The sequence below is a fragment of the Mustelus asterias genome, chromosome 13, assembly GCF_964213995.1.
Source record: "Mustelus asterias chromosome 13, sMusAst1.hap1.1, whole genome shotgun sequence".
Classification (NCBI taxonomy): domain Eukaryota; kingdom Metazoa; phylum Chordata; class Chondrichthyes; order Carcharhiniformes; family Triakidae; genus Mustelus; species Mustelus asterias.
The window spans coordinates 25659875-25674167 of record NC_135813.1 but is presented as its reverse complement, the minus strand read 5'-3'; the positions used below and the strand labels follow the sequence as shown (position 1 = coordinate 25674167).

Genomic DNA, 14293 nt, shown 5'->3' with positions numbered 1-14293 from the left:
GCTCTGTTTACTAGTCATTTTAACTTTTCTTTTGAAGCGCTTGGATGGTATGATTAAAGAAAAAGACGTGGAATTGCAGCATCTCGCAAATACATGCAAGAATTTGCAAAGAGTGAAACAGGAGCTGGAGGATAGCCGAGCACAATCTCTCCGTGAGAAGGATGCCATTATTTCACAGTTGCAGCAGTCTCTAAAGAATAAGACCGACAGTCTGGAGGTAATTAACCTTGGGGCAAAAACTGAAGATTATGCCTGAATAGACATTTGTGCTGCACAGATCCTGTGTAATATTGTGCAAATAAGCAATATATTGGATATTTATAACTGGTTTGATCATTCTGCAATATAATGCTTTTGATGAATTCCTATCCCAAGTTTGGTTAAAACTGCTTTTTTAAAAAAAGGCTTTATTCAGATGCCAGTCTGATGATGATATGTGGGGGTGTACATATAAAGGGTTTCATCCCACTTCATTAAATTCTTGGGAATTAGATACTTCACTGTGGGCACATAAGTTGTTCGTTAACGTAATTGCTTTTTAATGAAAGTGGTCCTTAACTGTAATATATTTCAATTTATTTTCTAATCCAGGAGATGACAAACTCCTTGCTGAGCCAGGCTCAATGTGGCACCAAAGACTTGGCAGAGCAGTTGAATCAGCGCTTAAAGGTAAAGGAGAAGATGCTGGAGGATGCTTGGGCAGAGAAAAGGCAGCTGAATGCAGAGCATGAGAAGGAGATTGCAGAATTATTAAACACCATTAACAGCAAGGATCAACTACTCAAAGTATGTGGCTGAGAAATAGATACAAGAGATTTAATTGCTGAATATGTTTTTATTGCTTGCACTTGTATTGTCAACAGTTTTGATGCAATTGAATACTTTTCAGATGCATTGATTCAGAAATGACCTGAGAAAATTTACGCTGCTGTGAAGTTTATTCTGTTTCATCTCTGGGCTACACTGTAAACAGGATGATTATGCCTGGTATTTGTAACAAGCCATTTATATCGACTGTCACAGGGAGGCTGAAAATAGTCCCATCAGTGTCTCAAAACAGAGCCCCAGGAAAGCAGCCAAAACCTGCTCTTGCTGAGTCTTCACTTTGCCTCGGGTGTTTCTGATGGACCTTGTAAGGGCAGGAACTCTTCCCGCCCAGTATAAAACAAAACAAATATTGTCTGGGTATCAGAGGCAGGACCAAGAGCTCCTAACACAGGCGAATCTTGCTATCCTGGTTCCATCAACAATGGCTATATCTCTGCAGGCTGGTATTCCCCCAAGCGTAGTTTCCAGACTAGAGATGCAGCAGGCTGAATCCCTGAAGAAAACATCAGTCTTATTTTTTAAAAATTCCAGATTACCACCCTTGTACAGGAACCCAAGAGGGACATGACTTGGAGGTAGGGTGACAGCATGGGCAAGAAAAATAAATCATTCAAACGATCACAGAATCCTTAAGATGTACTTTTGAACCTTTTGCCTAGAATATTTACACTGTTGCTTCCAAAAACACCCTCTTATAAAATGAAAGTGTTGTGTACTTATTCAATCAATGTTCTGTAATGCTGCCATTGAAATATTGTTTTATTGGGTACCACTTAATCTATTGAGTTCAAATGATTTGATCAGTAAAATTTGGGTTCTTGAAATTTTTTCTTACTGTTGAAAATTGATACCATCAGCCACGCATGGATTCTAATGATTTTTTAAAATTTAAATTTGTCATCTTTTGCGATAGGTGCTATTTTCTTCACAATGGAAGACTGAATATTTTTATTTTGCATTTCTTTTTACAGGAGGCATCAGAACGTTACAACCGCCGTCTAGCTGAGCTTAGTCGTGAGATTCAGGGACTGAATCGTCAATGCCATGAGAAAGATCAGGATGACTCGGGCCTGTGGAAACACGACTGTCTGTTAAATCAAGAGCAGGTACTAGAAATGGCTCAACTTAAAGCTGCTTCAGATGAAAAGGATAAGATTATTAATGTGAGTATGGCTACACATCTAGATGTATTCTTATAAATGACATGAAATTGTATTTTTACCTCTCTTAACACTGTAAGAAATACGAGTCTCTGTTAAACTGATAACAGTCTGAATTATCTCTTGGGCAGAAGATGTAGTCGACTCTGAATGTAGCGGGATTGAAATGGTTAATTGAAATCAGACAGAAGCCAGTTATTTAAATTTAATTGCCTTGTAATGTCATCCAAAATTTAGTTAACATTATTTATATACTTTAGTGACATTTGTAGGGGACAGGAAGAGGTTCTGCTCCTTATAAGATAGGTCAAAAACTCCTGAGGGAAAGCAAGTTCCTCGCAAAACCAGATTTATGCCATTTTCTAGAGGTCCTTCCAGAGTTAGGGAAAGACTTTGGGATCCATGTAGATTTTCGGGCTCCCGATGACAACCAAATTTAGCTTCCTTGAACTTTAAGAAGACTGGTTTTAGTGAAAGCGGCTTCTTTGTTACAAAGCGTTGTTAGGAATAACAGTTCTGACTTTTTCATTGACAATGGGCAAAGGCTGCGAGAGACAATGGCCTCATTTTGGAGGTGGTAAGCTCACTGAAAAGCTCATTGGGCGTATCATTATAATGAGTTCGTCAATGGTGTATCTGTGACTTAAAAACATTATGACACAAATTACAATCTTCTTCTTTGATAGAAGCTGATGGAACATGGACAAAAGAAAGACCAATATTTTGCACAATATGAAACCCCAACCCCCTCGCATATTCTTGAGCTGAAACAAACGATACAAATATTACAAGAACAGCTGCATGAGAGAGAAGGTAGGTAATAGCAAGGAAAAGGTTGTAAAATTAAAAACAAGCTGTTTGTGTAACTTACCTTTTGGTACAGTAATGTGCGTACGTGTACACTTTTGGGAAGTCAGAAAGGTTCCTTGATTGGAAATGTTTAGGAAACCCTGTGTTAGTCATATAGTAGAACCAAGTTTTTGAATATATTTATGCCCTCACAGCATGCCCCTATCTGGTTGTTCTCCGTAATTAATGCTTGTCCTTCTTTCTGTAACTTAGCTGAATTAAATCAACATGAGCCCGCAGAAGATGAGAGTCTCGTTAAAGTGCCCCAAAATGAGAAGAACTCAGCCAACCTGAAAAAAGAACTCGCTGAAAAAACTGAAGAACTAAACAAGGCCCTAAAGAAAGAAAATGAGGCAAAAGTATATGTCTGCTATAGTTAGAATAAGTTCAGACATAATTGATAGTTAAATGCTTTTCAAATTACTTCATATAATTCACTTCTGGGTGACTGCCTAACTGAATTTTTTTATACTTTTTAATTTTGCAGATGGAAGTGGCTCAACTCCAGTCTTTACTTGACAAATTGGAAAAAGATGCTCGGGCTCAGGCTGCAAATATTGAGTCATTGTCCAAAACCATGCTGGTCAAGGATGAAATTATTAAAGTAAGACTTTCAGGCCATCTTTTTTGTCCAATGGGGTAAATTTCATTTTTACTTGTTCTTGGTTGTGTGCATTGCTGGCATCCCTAATTTACCTATAACAGGTGGTGGCGAGCCATTTTTCTTCATCTGCTGCAGTCCATGTGGTGTAGGTACACCAACAGTGCCTTTAGGGAGGGAGTTCCAGGATTTTGACCTAGCAACAGTGAAGGAACGGTGATATAGTTCCAAGTCAGGATGATGTAAAATGTGAAGGGGAACTTGCAGATGCTGTGATCCCAATTGTCTGCTGCCCTTTTAGGTGATAGAGGCTGTGGATTTGGAAGACATTGTCAAAGGAATGAGTTGACACATAAGACCATAAGACGTAGGAGTAGAAGCAGGCTGTTTGGCCTATCGAGTCTGCTCTGCCATTCAATGAGATCATGACTGATCTGATATAATCTTCAACACTTTCCCGCCTTGTCCCCATTTCCTTACTGATTAAAATCAGTCTATCTCAGCCTTGAACATACTTAACAATCCAGCCCTACAGCCCTCAATGTTAAAGAATTCCACAGATTCACTACCCTTTGAGACAGAGTTGCCAAAAACCTCTGACCTCGTCTGCGGCTATGAATGGAGTTTTCGCTGAGAACCAAATTCTCCATTCTCGCTGGCGACGGGGCTGCCACAGATGAGATCAGAGAATCCCATTCAGTGTGTTTGTAGATAGTACACACTGATGCCATTGTGCTTATAATGGAAAAAGTATATGTTAAGATAGTGGACGGGGTGCAGATCAGGTGGGCTGCTTTGTCCTGGATTATGTTAAGCTTCTTGAGTGCTATTGGGAGCTGCATTCATCAAGGCAATTGGAGGGCATTCCATCACAATCCTGACTTGTGCCTTTGACAGACTTTGGGGAGTCAGGATGTGAGCTATTCTCAACGGAGTTCCCAGCATCTGATTTGCTCTAGTAGCCACAATATATACGTAGCTGGTACAGTTCAGTTTCTGGTCAATTGTAACCCTCAGAATGTTGAGAGTGGGTGATAAAGAGATGGGAATACCATTGAATATTAAGGGGATATGGTTGAATTCTCTCTTGTTGGAAGTGGTCATTGCCTGGCATTTGTGTGGCTTGTATAACTTGCCACTTGTTAGCCCAAGTCTGAATGCTGTCCAGGCTTTGCTGCATATGGACACAGACTGCTACTGTGTATCTGAGGGGTGGCAAATGGTACTGAACATTTCAGTCATCAACCTGCATCCTCGCTTCTGACCTTGTGACGGAGGGAAGGTTATTGAAGCAGCTGAAAATGGTTGGCGTTAGGATGTTACCCTGAGGAACACGTGCAGGAATATCCTAGGAACGAGTCAATTACCCTCCAAGAACTATAACCATCTTTCTTTGTGCCTGCTGGGACTCTTAACGACTCGCAAATTTCCCCTTTGATTCCAATTTGCCTTCAGTTTTGCCAGACTTGATGCCACACCTGGTCAAATGCTGCCTTGGTGTCAAGGGTAGTCACTCTCACCTCACCTCATGTTTGGACGGGATTTGAACCTAGAGCATGAACCTGGGCTACTGGGTTACTAGTTCAATCCCTAGACTACCATTTCCCCCATGAATGGGAGGGGTTTATTTCCCCATTTTCTTTGTTTTTTGTAAACTTTATAGTTTTTTTTGTTATCACAGGATCTTCAGTCTAGACTTTCTACCTCTGAGGTAAAGAGAGCGGAGCATTTTACAAGAGAGGTGATTGAGCTAAAGGATGGTATCCAGAGGCCTGATCACCCTCCAAGAGAAATAACTATCATTGGTGGAGACAGCCAGCAGGTTTGTCATTGTTTGCATGGCTACTTGAGCTTAGCTTTTTAGATCCAGTTAACAAGGGCACCAAAATGATTGCTGGTTAATTTTTTTTGCAGTCTGTCCCAACTTTAGAAGATCAGATGTCAGAGGAACACTTGCATCATGCACTAAAAATGGAACAGCAGCTCTACTCTAGACTGATCAAAGCAGTGAAAGAACCAGACAGGTAGAAAATTGTGACTGTTTCTATCTTTATTAAATATAATTATAAATTATTATTTAAAATAAGACCTAAACACGAAGGATTTTGAAGATTCATGTATTACTGCTTGTAGCTGGCTTATTTTTAAACAAAATGCAAGATTTTGTATGAAAGTAAGATGCTGGAACTCAGACGGAAAATGTTAGAAATACTCAGCAACCCATCAGTGGAGTGAGAAACAGAATTAGCGGGCTGAATTTTGCCCTGGGCTTCGAGACCCAAAAATCGGGACGTAATGGGGTCCTGAGCTGGCGGTGAGGCCAGCACATGCACATTCATGGAGACAGCCTCCTATTTGGCAGCCTCTTAGCCTGCCATTCCAGGGCCAGAAAAATTCAACACATTGGTTCTGATGAATGACCACAGACCTGAAATGTTAATTCTATCCCTCATTCCAGAGATGCTGCCAGACCCACTGAGTATTTCCAACATTTTCTGCTTTTCTGTACAAGATCTGATGCCGCAGCGTGCTTTAGAGGTGGAAATTTTCCTATACCTTTAAAATCAGAGCTTGAACTTGTTTCTCATACTGAGCTCACCTTTTAATGAGCAATAAAAACTGAGTTAACCCTGCAAAGAAGTTGTTGATGCTTTGCTTTCATTCTTTGCTGCAAAGGATACACAACATCTGTTTCTTAATCTAGAGATTCATGGTTTTAGCTTGAATAAATTACGCTGTTCTTGATTATACGTGGTACTTTTAATGAGACTCAGAAGTCAGTAATGTTCCTTTAACACCCTACTCTATGTCTGAGGGGATTATCTAAGGCAGTGGGTTAATTACTAGCCTTTTAGGTTTGGGATCTGGGCTCAAATTCAGTTCAGACCCATGCATTTGAAATTTCTGTTTTGTAGCTGCAAGGATTTTTTGAAATGAGCTTTAGTGCACTTAAATTCCTAGCAGACATTGTCCTACATCATAGCTTAATATCGTATAATTAATATAATTAATATTAATATCATAGGGTGGCACAGTGGTTAGCACTGCTGCCTCACACGCCAGGGACCCGGGTTCAATTCCCGGCTTGAGTCACTGTCTGTGTGGAGCTTGCACGTTTTCCCCGTGTCTGCGTGGGTTTCGTCCGGGTGCTCCGGTTTCCTCCCACAGTCCAAAGATGTGCGGGTGAGGTTGATTTGTCACGCTAAATTTCCCATCGTATCCCGGGATATGTACGTTAGAGGGATTAGCGGGGTAAATGTGTGGGGTTGTGGCGATAGGGCCTGGGGTGGGATTGTTGTTGGTGCAGACTCGATGGGCCGACTGGCCTCCTTCTGCACTGTAGAGTTTCTATGATTTCTGTAATTTGACCCTCATTCCCAATTCCACTTAGATGCTAAAGGAAGGCTGGTATTGTAAATTAGAGGTGGGCGGTGGGGTGGGGGAGTCGCACTGTAGAGAGAGTTTTACGGTTATGCTGTAATTTACCTGGAGATGCTTGATAATTGTATATGAGAGATTCTTCTGGGCCCCAGAATTAGTTGATCAATGCTTTTGCTGTTTCCAACAATTAACTATTGGTATTCTTATTATATGTACTTCATTAGACTCTTATGGAAACCCATTTATTTATTTTGTGTCTGTCAGATAGAATAAGTAAACTGCCCAATGTATGTTATATTGTGTGCGTTTTTATAAATTGGCTGTATGAGGAGCTCTGTTAATTTTTTCCTTTCCCATGACACTGCTTCTTTGACACCTTTTTGTGCAGCCGCAGTCGCATCCAAGCCTTGCAGATGGAGCTGACAGCCATTCAGTTGCTACGGCAACAGCTTGAGGAAAGCATTCAAATTAATCAAAATCTACAGAAGAACTTGGAACAGCAAATCCAGGAAGCAAAAGGAAAAGCAGGTGGGATGCAAATGAAAACGTTGCAGTGCATTATGGGGAAGGACAACAAACTAGTTCCTGAAGAGAGATTTATGTAAAAAAAAATGTTTATCAAAAGATAGATTTAAATAATACATTGCATTTTAAATGAATGGGAGCCATGCAGTTTTGGGTTTGAAGGATTTTTAAATTGCATTTGGAAAAAACATGACTAAGCCCAAACAATTTGAGCTATTTAAAATGGACATCACAGCAGTGTTCAAAGTTTGCTTGTACACCCAGTCCACCAACGTGAACATTCTAGCAGGAGTCATGGGATAGGGATCACAAACAGGGATCCTGACTGATATGTATTTTCCCCTTCCTTCCCTAGCCCACAGACACTGACGTCAATTTAATGTTTCTTATCTGCTGCTTAGAATAAATAGAAAAAGAAAGACTTGGTTTTCATGATGTCAGGATGTTCCAAAACATTTCATAACTTTGTGCTGCAGTGCCTCTTCTGGCCACTGCAGATTTCCATCCAAGTGAAGGTAAAAGTCTCACCTGCTGCCAATCAAAGCTCAGTTGAGTGTGAAATGGCAGCAGGCCTAGTGGAGCATGCTGAGATGCATTCCTTGCCGACTGTCAGGCTAATGGGTGCTGAGGGCTCGCCATCTTGAAAATTCAGACCTTTGCATGGTGATATAATCCAGGTCAGAAACTCCAAGGTGTTTTATGAAGTCCGCCTAGATCATAAGCTTTACACTTTGAATTTTGGCATGGGTAGGCATAAGATCTATCACTCCAGGTATGATTCAAATGACCCACAAGAGAGCTTTAATCAAACAAAGTTTATTTAAGAATACATTTAACACATAGAAAGAAAATCATCAATAAGTATTACCAATTACAAACAAGAAAAAAAAACAACCATGAAATTGTATAAACCTTAACAGCTATGGATACTGTTCCAACACAACATTCTTACCAACATACACCCCGGTTTCGGATTAGCACAGAAAGTATGTATGCTCACATGATGCTGGATCTTGCAGCTTTGCAACACCTGCTGTGAATTAGTCTTTCGGATGGAGAAATTGCCCCCAGCAATTCAAAAAGGGTTGTAAAACTTCAGGACACTGCATTAGGCCCAGATTAAAAATAGACAAAAGGCCCATTATATGACTTTAGCAACAATAAAAGATGCCAGTACAGACCTCATGGTGCTAATAACAAAAACAACAGGCTGGCTTACAAACTGCAGGTACTAAGGTACAGTAGCGTCACAGTGGATTTTATTTCAAAACACTAAATGTCGCTTCCAATTATGTTGTATTGTTCATTGTGAAAGGTTCCAATTTAATCTATTATTCAGAAGGCTTCTTTTACATTTAATTTCTGAAATGAGTTATGGACACTTGGTGATGCAGCTTTACAATTAAATTATGTGTTTGTCTTAAAATTATTGGAAGAATAATTAAATCAGACTGTCCTGTCCTGATGCTAAATGTAATTTTATTTAGCTTTCCACTTGTAAAGCCAACCAATGACATTGACATAATCATTTGAGTGGGTGCTGGCTCAATTTATCCTGCTGAACAGTTTACGAGATAACCTATGTGGGTTTGTAGCAGGCAGTATAGTTTATTGATGTTTTACAATATCCTGCAGCTAATGTCATTTTGATAGCGACATACAATTTTAAAAATCTGTTTTCATCCATTAATATCTTTTGTTTTAAAAATTCTCTTATTTTACTTCATTTTGGAGTAGAGTATCCTTCAAATACATAATTTTCAGCATATAATTTAATACATACATCACATCCAGGCTTTACAATTGCTCAGCTGACATCACCAACCCAACACTGCCTTTTATGGAGCAGGTGCTGCATTGATGCTGTTGGAGTTATATTCCTAAAATTGTAGCCTTGCAGCTTTGGGGAATATCTGGAACTGCAGTTTATTATTCTAAAACTAGATAATCTACTTTCTGGTACCAGGCTGCTGGCTGAGTTATCACACAAAAAACCTGGGAAACCTAAAAGCAGGAAGTCAAAGTCTAGCCACATAGCTTTGTAAAACTTGGAATGAGAGCGCACCATTGGAAATTGCAATTTTTAGTGCTCGCCATCCTAATCTTCTTCATTTTAAATATTGGCATGAACCAGCATTCAAGTACAAATGTTTTATCCTCTACCAAAGCTGAGATTTTTTATTGTTTTTAAGCCATTTTTCCTCTAATCTTAAGTTTCTGGTGTATCCCGGGGCTCACTTCCTAAATTTTTCCTCCCTGTTGATTGCCCTTATTTTAGTGCAACTGATGTTAGACTTATTGGTGATTCATCAATTGCGGAGCAAATGTATTTAATCAGTGAGTTAAGTTAAAAAGACGGGGAAATGTGTATTCAGCACAAAATTGATTGAGTGAAATTGTGTGATCCAGTTTAGTCTCTGAAACAGTAATTTAAAAAAACAAGTTGCAAGTACAACATCTAAACATTTGTGTGCTTGACAAAGACTGTACTGTACCACAGACTTTGTTCTGTGACCTCCCTTTGGTCATTGCTACTGCTTTCAGTAACAGAAGTGCAGTTCAAAAAGTGGAACTGAGTATATAGATGTTCATATTTTAATTAATAATAGATTTTGATTCATTTAGAAAAACTAATACCTGAAGGGAGAGCTTTTAATAATGTACTGGATTAAACAAATATATCATTTAGATGAGGAAGCATGGTTGGCTATGCAGATGAGGACAAGAATTTGCAAAGGAACGTAAATGGACTGAGGCGAGTTAGGTTGATTGGCCATGCTAAATTGACCATTAGTGTCAGGCGGACTTGGCAGGGTAAATATGTGGGGTTATGAGGATAGGGCCTAGGTGGGATTGTTGTTGTTGCAGGCTCGATGGGCCAAATGGCCTCCTTCTGCACCGTAGGGGTTCTGTGACTATAGGAGTTCAATGTGGGGAAGTGAAAGGTCATCAACATTGGATCCATGAAAGACAGATTGGATTTTTTTTCTTGATTGTGAGATGAAGAGCAGAGAGATTTGGGTGTCACAAAGCTAATTTGAAAGTGCATAAAGTAATTAAAATGGCTGATAGGGTGTTGGCCTTTATCTCAAGGGGGGTTAGAAAACAAAAATGATTAAATGATGTTTTAGTTGACTGGTCAAGTACTGTATATATTTTCAACACTGAACCTCCAATCAGATATATTCGCTATGGAGGAGGCACAACACTGATTCAGCAGAATCTTATCAGTAAAGTTTATTAGTCACAAGTACTGCAATGAAGTTACTGTGAAATTCCCCTAATTGCCACAGTCCGGCATCTGTTCGGGTCAGAGCTTCAAGTGTTAAATGAGGGCAGGTTGCATAAACTTTATATTCCCCTGAGTTTCAATTCACTAGAGTAGATTCAGAAAAAATTTATTTCCTCTGATTCGGGAAATGTAAAATAAGAGGACTTAATTTTAAAATTTGAGCTAAGTCATTTAGGAGTGAAATCGGGAAGTGCTTTTACCACACGGTGCACAGTGGAAGTCAAACTCTTTTCCCTAAAATGGCTGCTGGGTAAGTTGCATTTCAATAGGGTTTTTGTGTTGGAAAGGATACCCAGGGATATGAGGTAAAGGCAAATGAATGAAGTTGAGTGCCATGATCTAATCAATGGTGGGGCAGTTCTGTGGCCCTGAATGGCCTCCTCCTGTCCCAATATTGGACAAAAATTATTGCTTTATATTTAGTGAGTTGCTAATGTGATAAGAATTGCATTTTCCAATCTTGTTACCTTTTTCTTCTTGACTCATTTCACAAAAATAAATAACTGGAAAATGTTGTCCAGATCACAAGATTTTTGAGTGGAAAAGGCTGCATGGTCCACCCTGCGGTCTTGCCTTCTCTCTTTCAATGCAACGTCTTATTATTTCCCAAATAATTCCAAAAATGTTGCCTTCCTATCTATTTCCAAAGTCAGTCCCATGTATTTAATATTTTCTTCATGGGCGAAGAACATATGATACTTGTCTTAAATTTCACCAGTTGAACCCATGTCTCCTTATAATTTAGTTTGAAGTAACACTTTGGTTCTGCCTTTCCAATGCTATTTTCTGAATTATATATCTTGATCAGATCTCTCTCCAAAGCTTGGAAGCCTAAATTTCTCCAGTCTTCCCACGTAACTGAAAGACCAACATTTGTGATCAGCATAATGGCGCTTCTGCACTGCCCTCTGCACTTGAAGGTCCTCACCGGCGAGGATCATGTATGGTCCCCACCAACGGGGACCTAACATGATGGCCTCGCCGGTGGGACCGGAGGTTATTGAAGCCCCCCCCCCCCCTTCCCGCTCCCTCCGGTGGTTGGGGTAGGGGGACATTGCCAGCATGGCATCCTGGCACTGCCCATCAGGCACTGGGCAGTGCAAAGGGGCAGGGCCTATGGGGAGGGGGAGGAGCCTGAATGGGGTGGGCCCATGGTGGGGAGGCAGGGGGTGGGTACTCTGCATCGGGGATAGGCGGGGGGTGGGGGGGGGGGGCTGTTGTGACAGATCTCCTAGTGCACTGTGTACAAACTATACCCTAGGAGATCAGTGCTCCAGTGCACTGGCTCAGCAGCTGGCTTCCTGGTATGGATAGGCTCCGCCCACTTCTACTGACAAAAATCACATTTTTCCCCTTTTTTTCTAAATGCCATACGATTGCGTCTCTCTCATTTTAATGCTCGTTTGACACTTAGAATGTTTTTGGTAAGATCGCCCCAATGTCTTAATGTTCAGAACTGGAACATTGTACTCAGGGTGTGGCCTGATGAGAGCACAGTCCCTATTGAAAAATACAATTTTATGCTTTATTTCTTCTTATAAATGATGGCCATAAGTAGTCACTTGGCTTATAATTTGTGTTTTTGAAACGTTATTGCCCCCAGACACTGCGCCCAACGTGGACATGGTTAACTTTAGAGAGATTGAGGCTCTACGGCACCAATTGGAAGACTCTCAGCGCTGGAATGTGTCTCTGCAGTCCCGACTTGGACAGATGCAGGCTAGAGCTGGTGGAGTGGGTGCAGCCAATGATTCTGGTATGCTGTTACTTTTCTCTCTATATGTGTGTGTGTGTATATACATGTACCTTGTGCATCATCAGGTGGTCTCTTGTAGCCAAAGATCATATCTATTTGGAAAAGAATTATTCTGTTGTAAACTTGTTAGTATGTTGAGCTTGTTTCCCCTTCCAGTAAACAGGTCAAAGTTGAATTATGGTTTGAAATGGCTACAATTAATATGGTAGCTGCAAAAATTATTTTCTCATTTGCTAATGCAACATTTCATGATTTCACTGCATTATATACAGGGACAAGTAAATACCACATATTGGAAGGAGGAATTAATAGGATTGTATCTTGTGAATCTTTTGAATACTTGCCTCGATCACATGGGAATTTGTCAGAAATTTCTGGTGATATAGTGCAATTTGAATGCAAAAAATTATGTTGTTTGATACATAATTTGCCAGGTAGAAATATTTTTAGTGCCGGAATAACATCATGACCTTCGAACTGTAAATATTGGAAATACAGATTAATCATCTCGTTTTGGAGCAGTGGGTGGGAACGGGTGAACATTGTGCTGTGGTACCTTTCATGATTTAATCATCCAGCCTGAAATGTTAACCTCTTTTACTCCTTCAAATGTTTACTTAGCCAACATGTAACTTCCACCATTATCTAAGACAATAGCCGGGATTTTCCAGCCCTTCCCGCTGGTGGGATCTTCCGGTCCCACCAAAGGCATCGCCCCGTGGTAGCTGCCATAGGATGCACATGGATATTGATGGTGAGCCGTCTCCACCGCTGGAAGACCCTCCATGGGGTGGGCCAGAAAATCCCAGGCAGTGTATTGAGATCCTTGAACTGAAACAATAGAACATTATGCACTGCAGACTCTCTTCACTGACCTGTAATATTTTCTAGGTGACATGTTTACAAGCTATGGAGACCAGACTTCATATCTCAGCATCTGCTTGGGACAGTTTGATGACTTGGAGCAAGAAATTGTAAAACTTTCCCTGCCAGAGCTCAGACAAAAGGTGATAGTTTTTAAAAAATCATATTTTGTTCCCAACCCATTCTTCAGCTCTTGCGTGTTTTAATAAGAAAGGAATATTTTATGTTGCATTATTGCATAATACTGCAGACAACTCATCTATTAAAAAAATATTGTTTTGCCTTTTACGTACATCTAGGTTATTGAACTTCAGAAGGCTTTAAACGCATTGCAAGCCAACAATCAGGAGCTGCAAGATAGAATTGTGTCAGGGCATTCCATTCTTGGCTCTGACAGTCAAGAGAAACAAGATGTATCAACAATGGCTGCTCAAATCAAGGTGAAGAAGTTGCTCTGAAGCAGTGGTGAATCTATAACTGAACATATTTCACTTCCACTGTTGTGCACCGCTTCTGAAGTAGTACAAAACAGGTTCAGAATGCAGCCTACTTGAATATAAAAATATATACAGAAGTGTGATTTCTTAGCAGCATATAATATACATTGCATAGAAATTTGGCGACTGCGTGAATACATCTTATTCTGTATTTCCCATAAATACTGTGCTTGAATTCCATTATAAAATGCAACAATTTTTATTATCTAACTAATATAAAACTATTCAGATATTTATAAGGATTTTCAGAATGTTTAATCTGACTATTTGAGGCTTGAAACATCTTTTGTTACTTTTTGTTTCAGGTCTTCTGTAATCCATTTTGCATTCAATACATGCTTTCATTTAAACTTCAGTTATATATGCTATAGTTTTCATATGTCCAGTTTTTTTTCTTCAAACTTCATTCTTTTGTCTCATCCCGCTCATGTCTCATATAGCTACTTAATCAAAGGCTTGAAGAATCAATGAAAATGAACGGAGTCCTTCAGGAGCAGATACAGAACCTTAACCAGATTGAGAACCGTCATTTGGTAGGAC

The 14293-nt window shown here is 39.9% G+C and overlaps 1 protein-coding gene across 1 annotated transcript in view; it reads left to right on the top strand.

The window, feature by feature from the left end:
* cdk5rap2 (CDK5 regulatory subunit associated protein 2) overlaps positions 1 to 14293 on the top strand; it is a 128219-nt gene that overhangs the window by 53260 nt on the left and 60666 nt on the right. The window contains 13 exon segments of the mRNA XM_078226578.1: positions 38 to 217; positions 592 to 786; positions 1800 to 1991; positions 2675 to 2801; positions 3051 to 3196; positions 3325 to 3441; positions 5120 to 5260; positions 5353 to 5462; positions 7208 to 7347; positions 12240 to 12392; positions 13284 to 13399; positions 13556 to 13696; positions 14194 to 14286. Of these exon segments, the coding sequence (XP_078082704.1) occupies positions 38 to 217; positions 592 to 786; positions 1800 to 1991; positions 2675 to 2801; positions 3051 to 3196; positions 3325 to 3441; positions 5120 to 5260; positions 5353 to 5462; positions 7208 to 7347; positions 12240 to 12392; positions 13284 to 13399; positions 13556 to 13696; positions 14194 to 14286 (1851 nt within the window).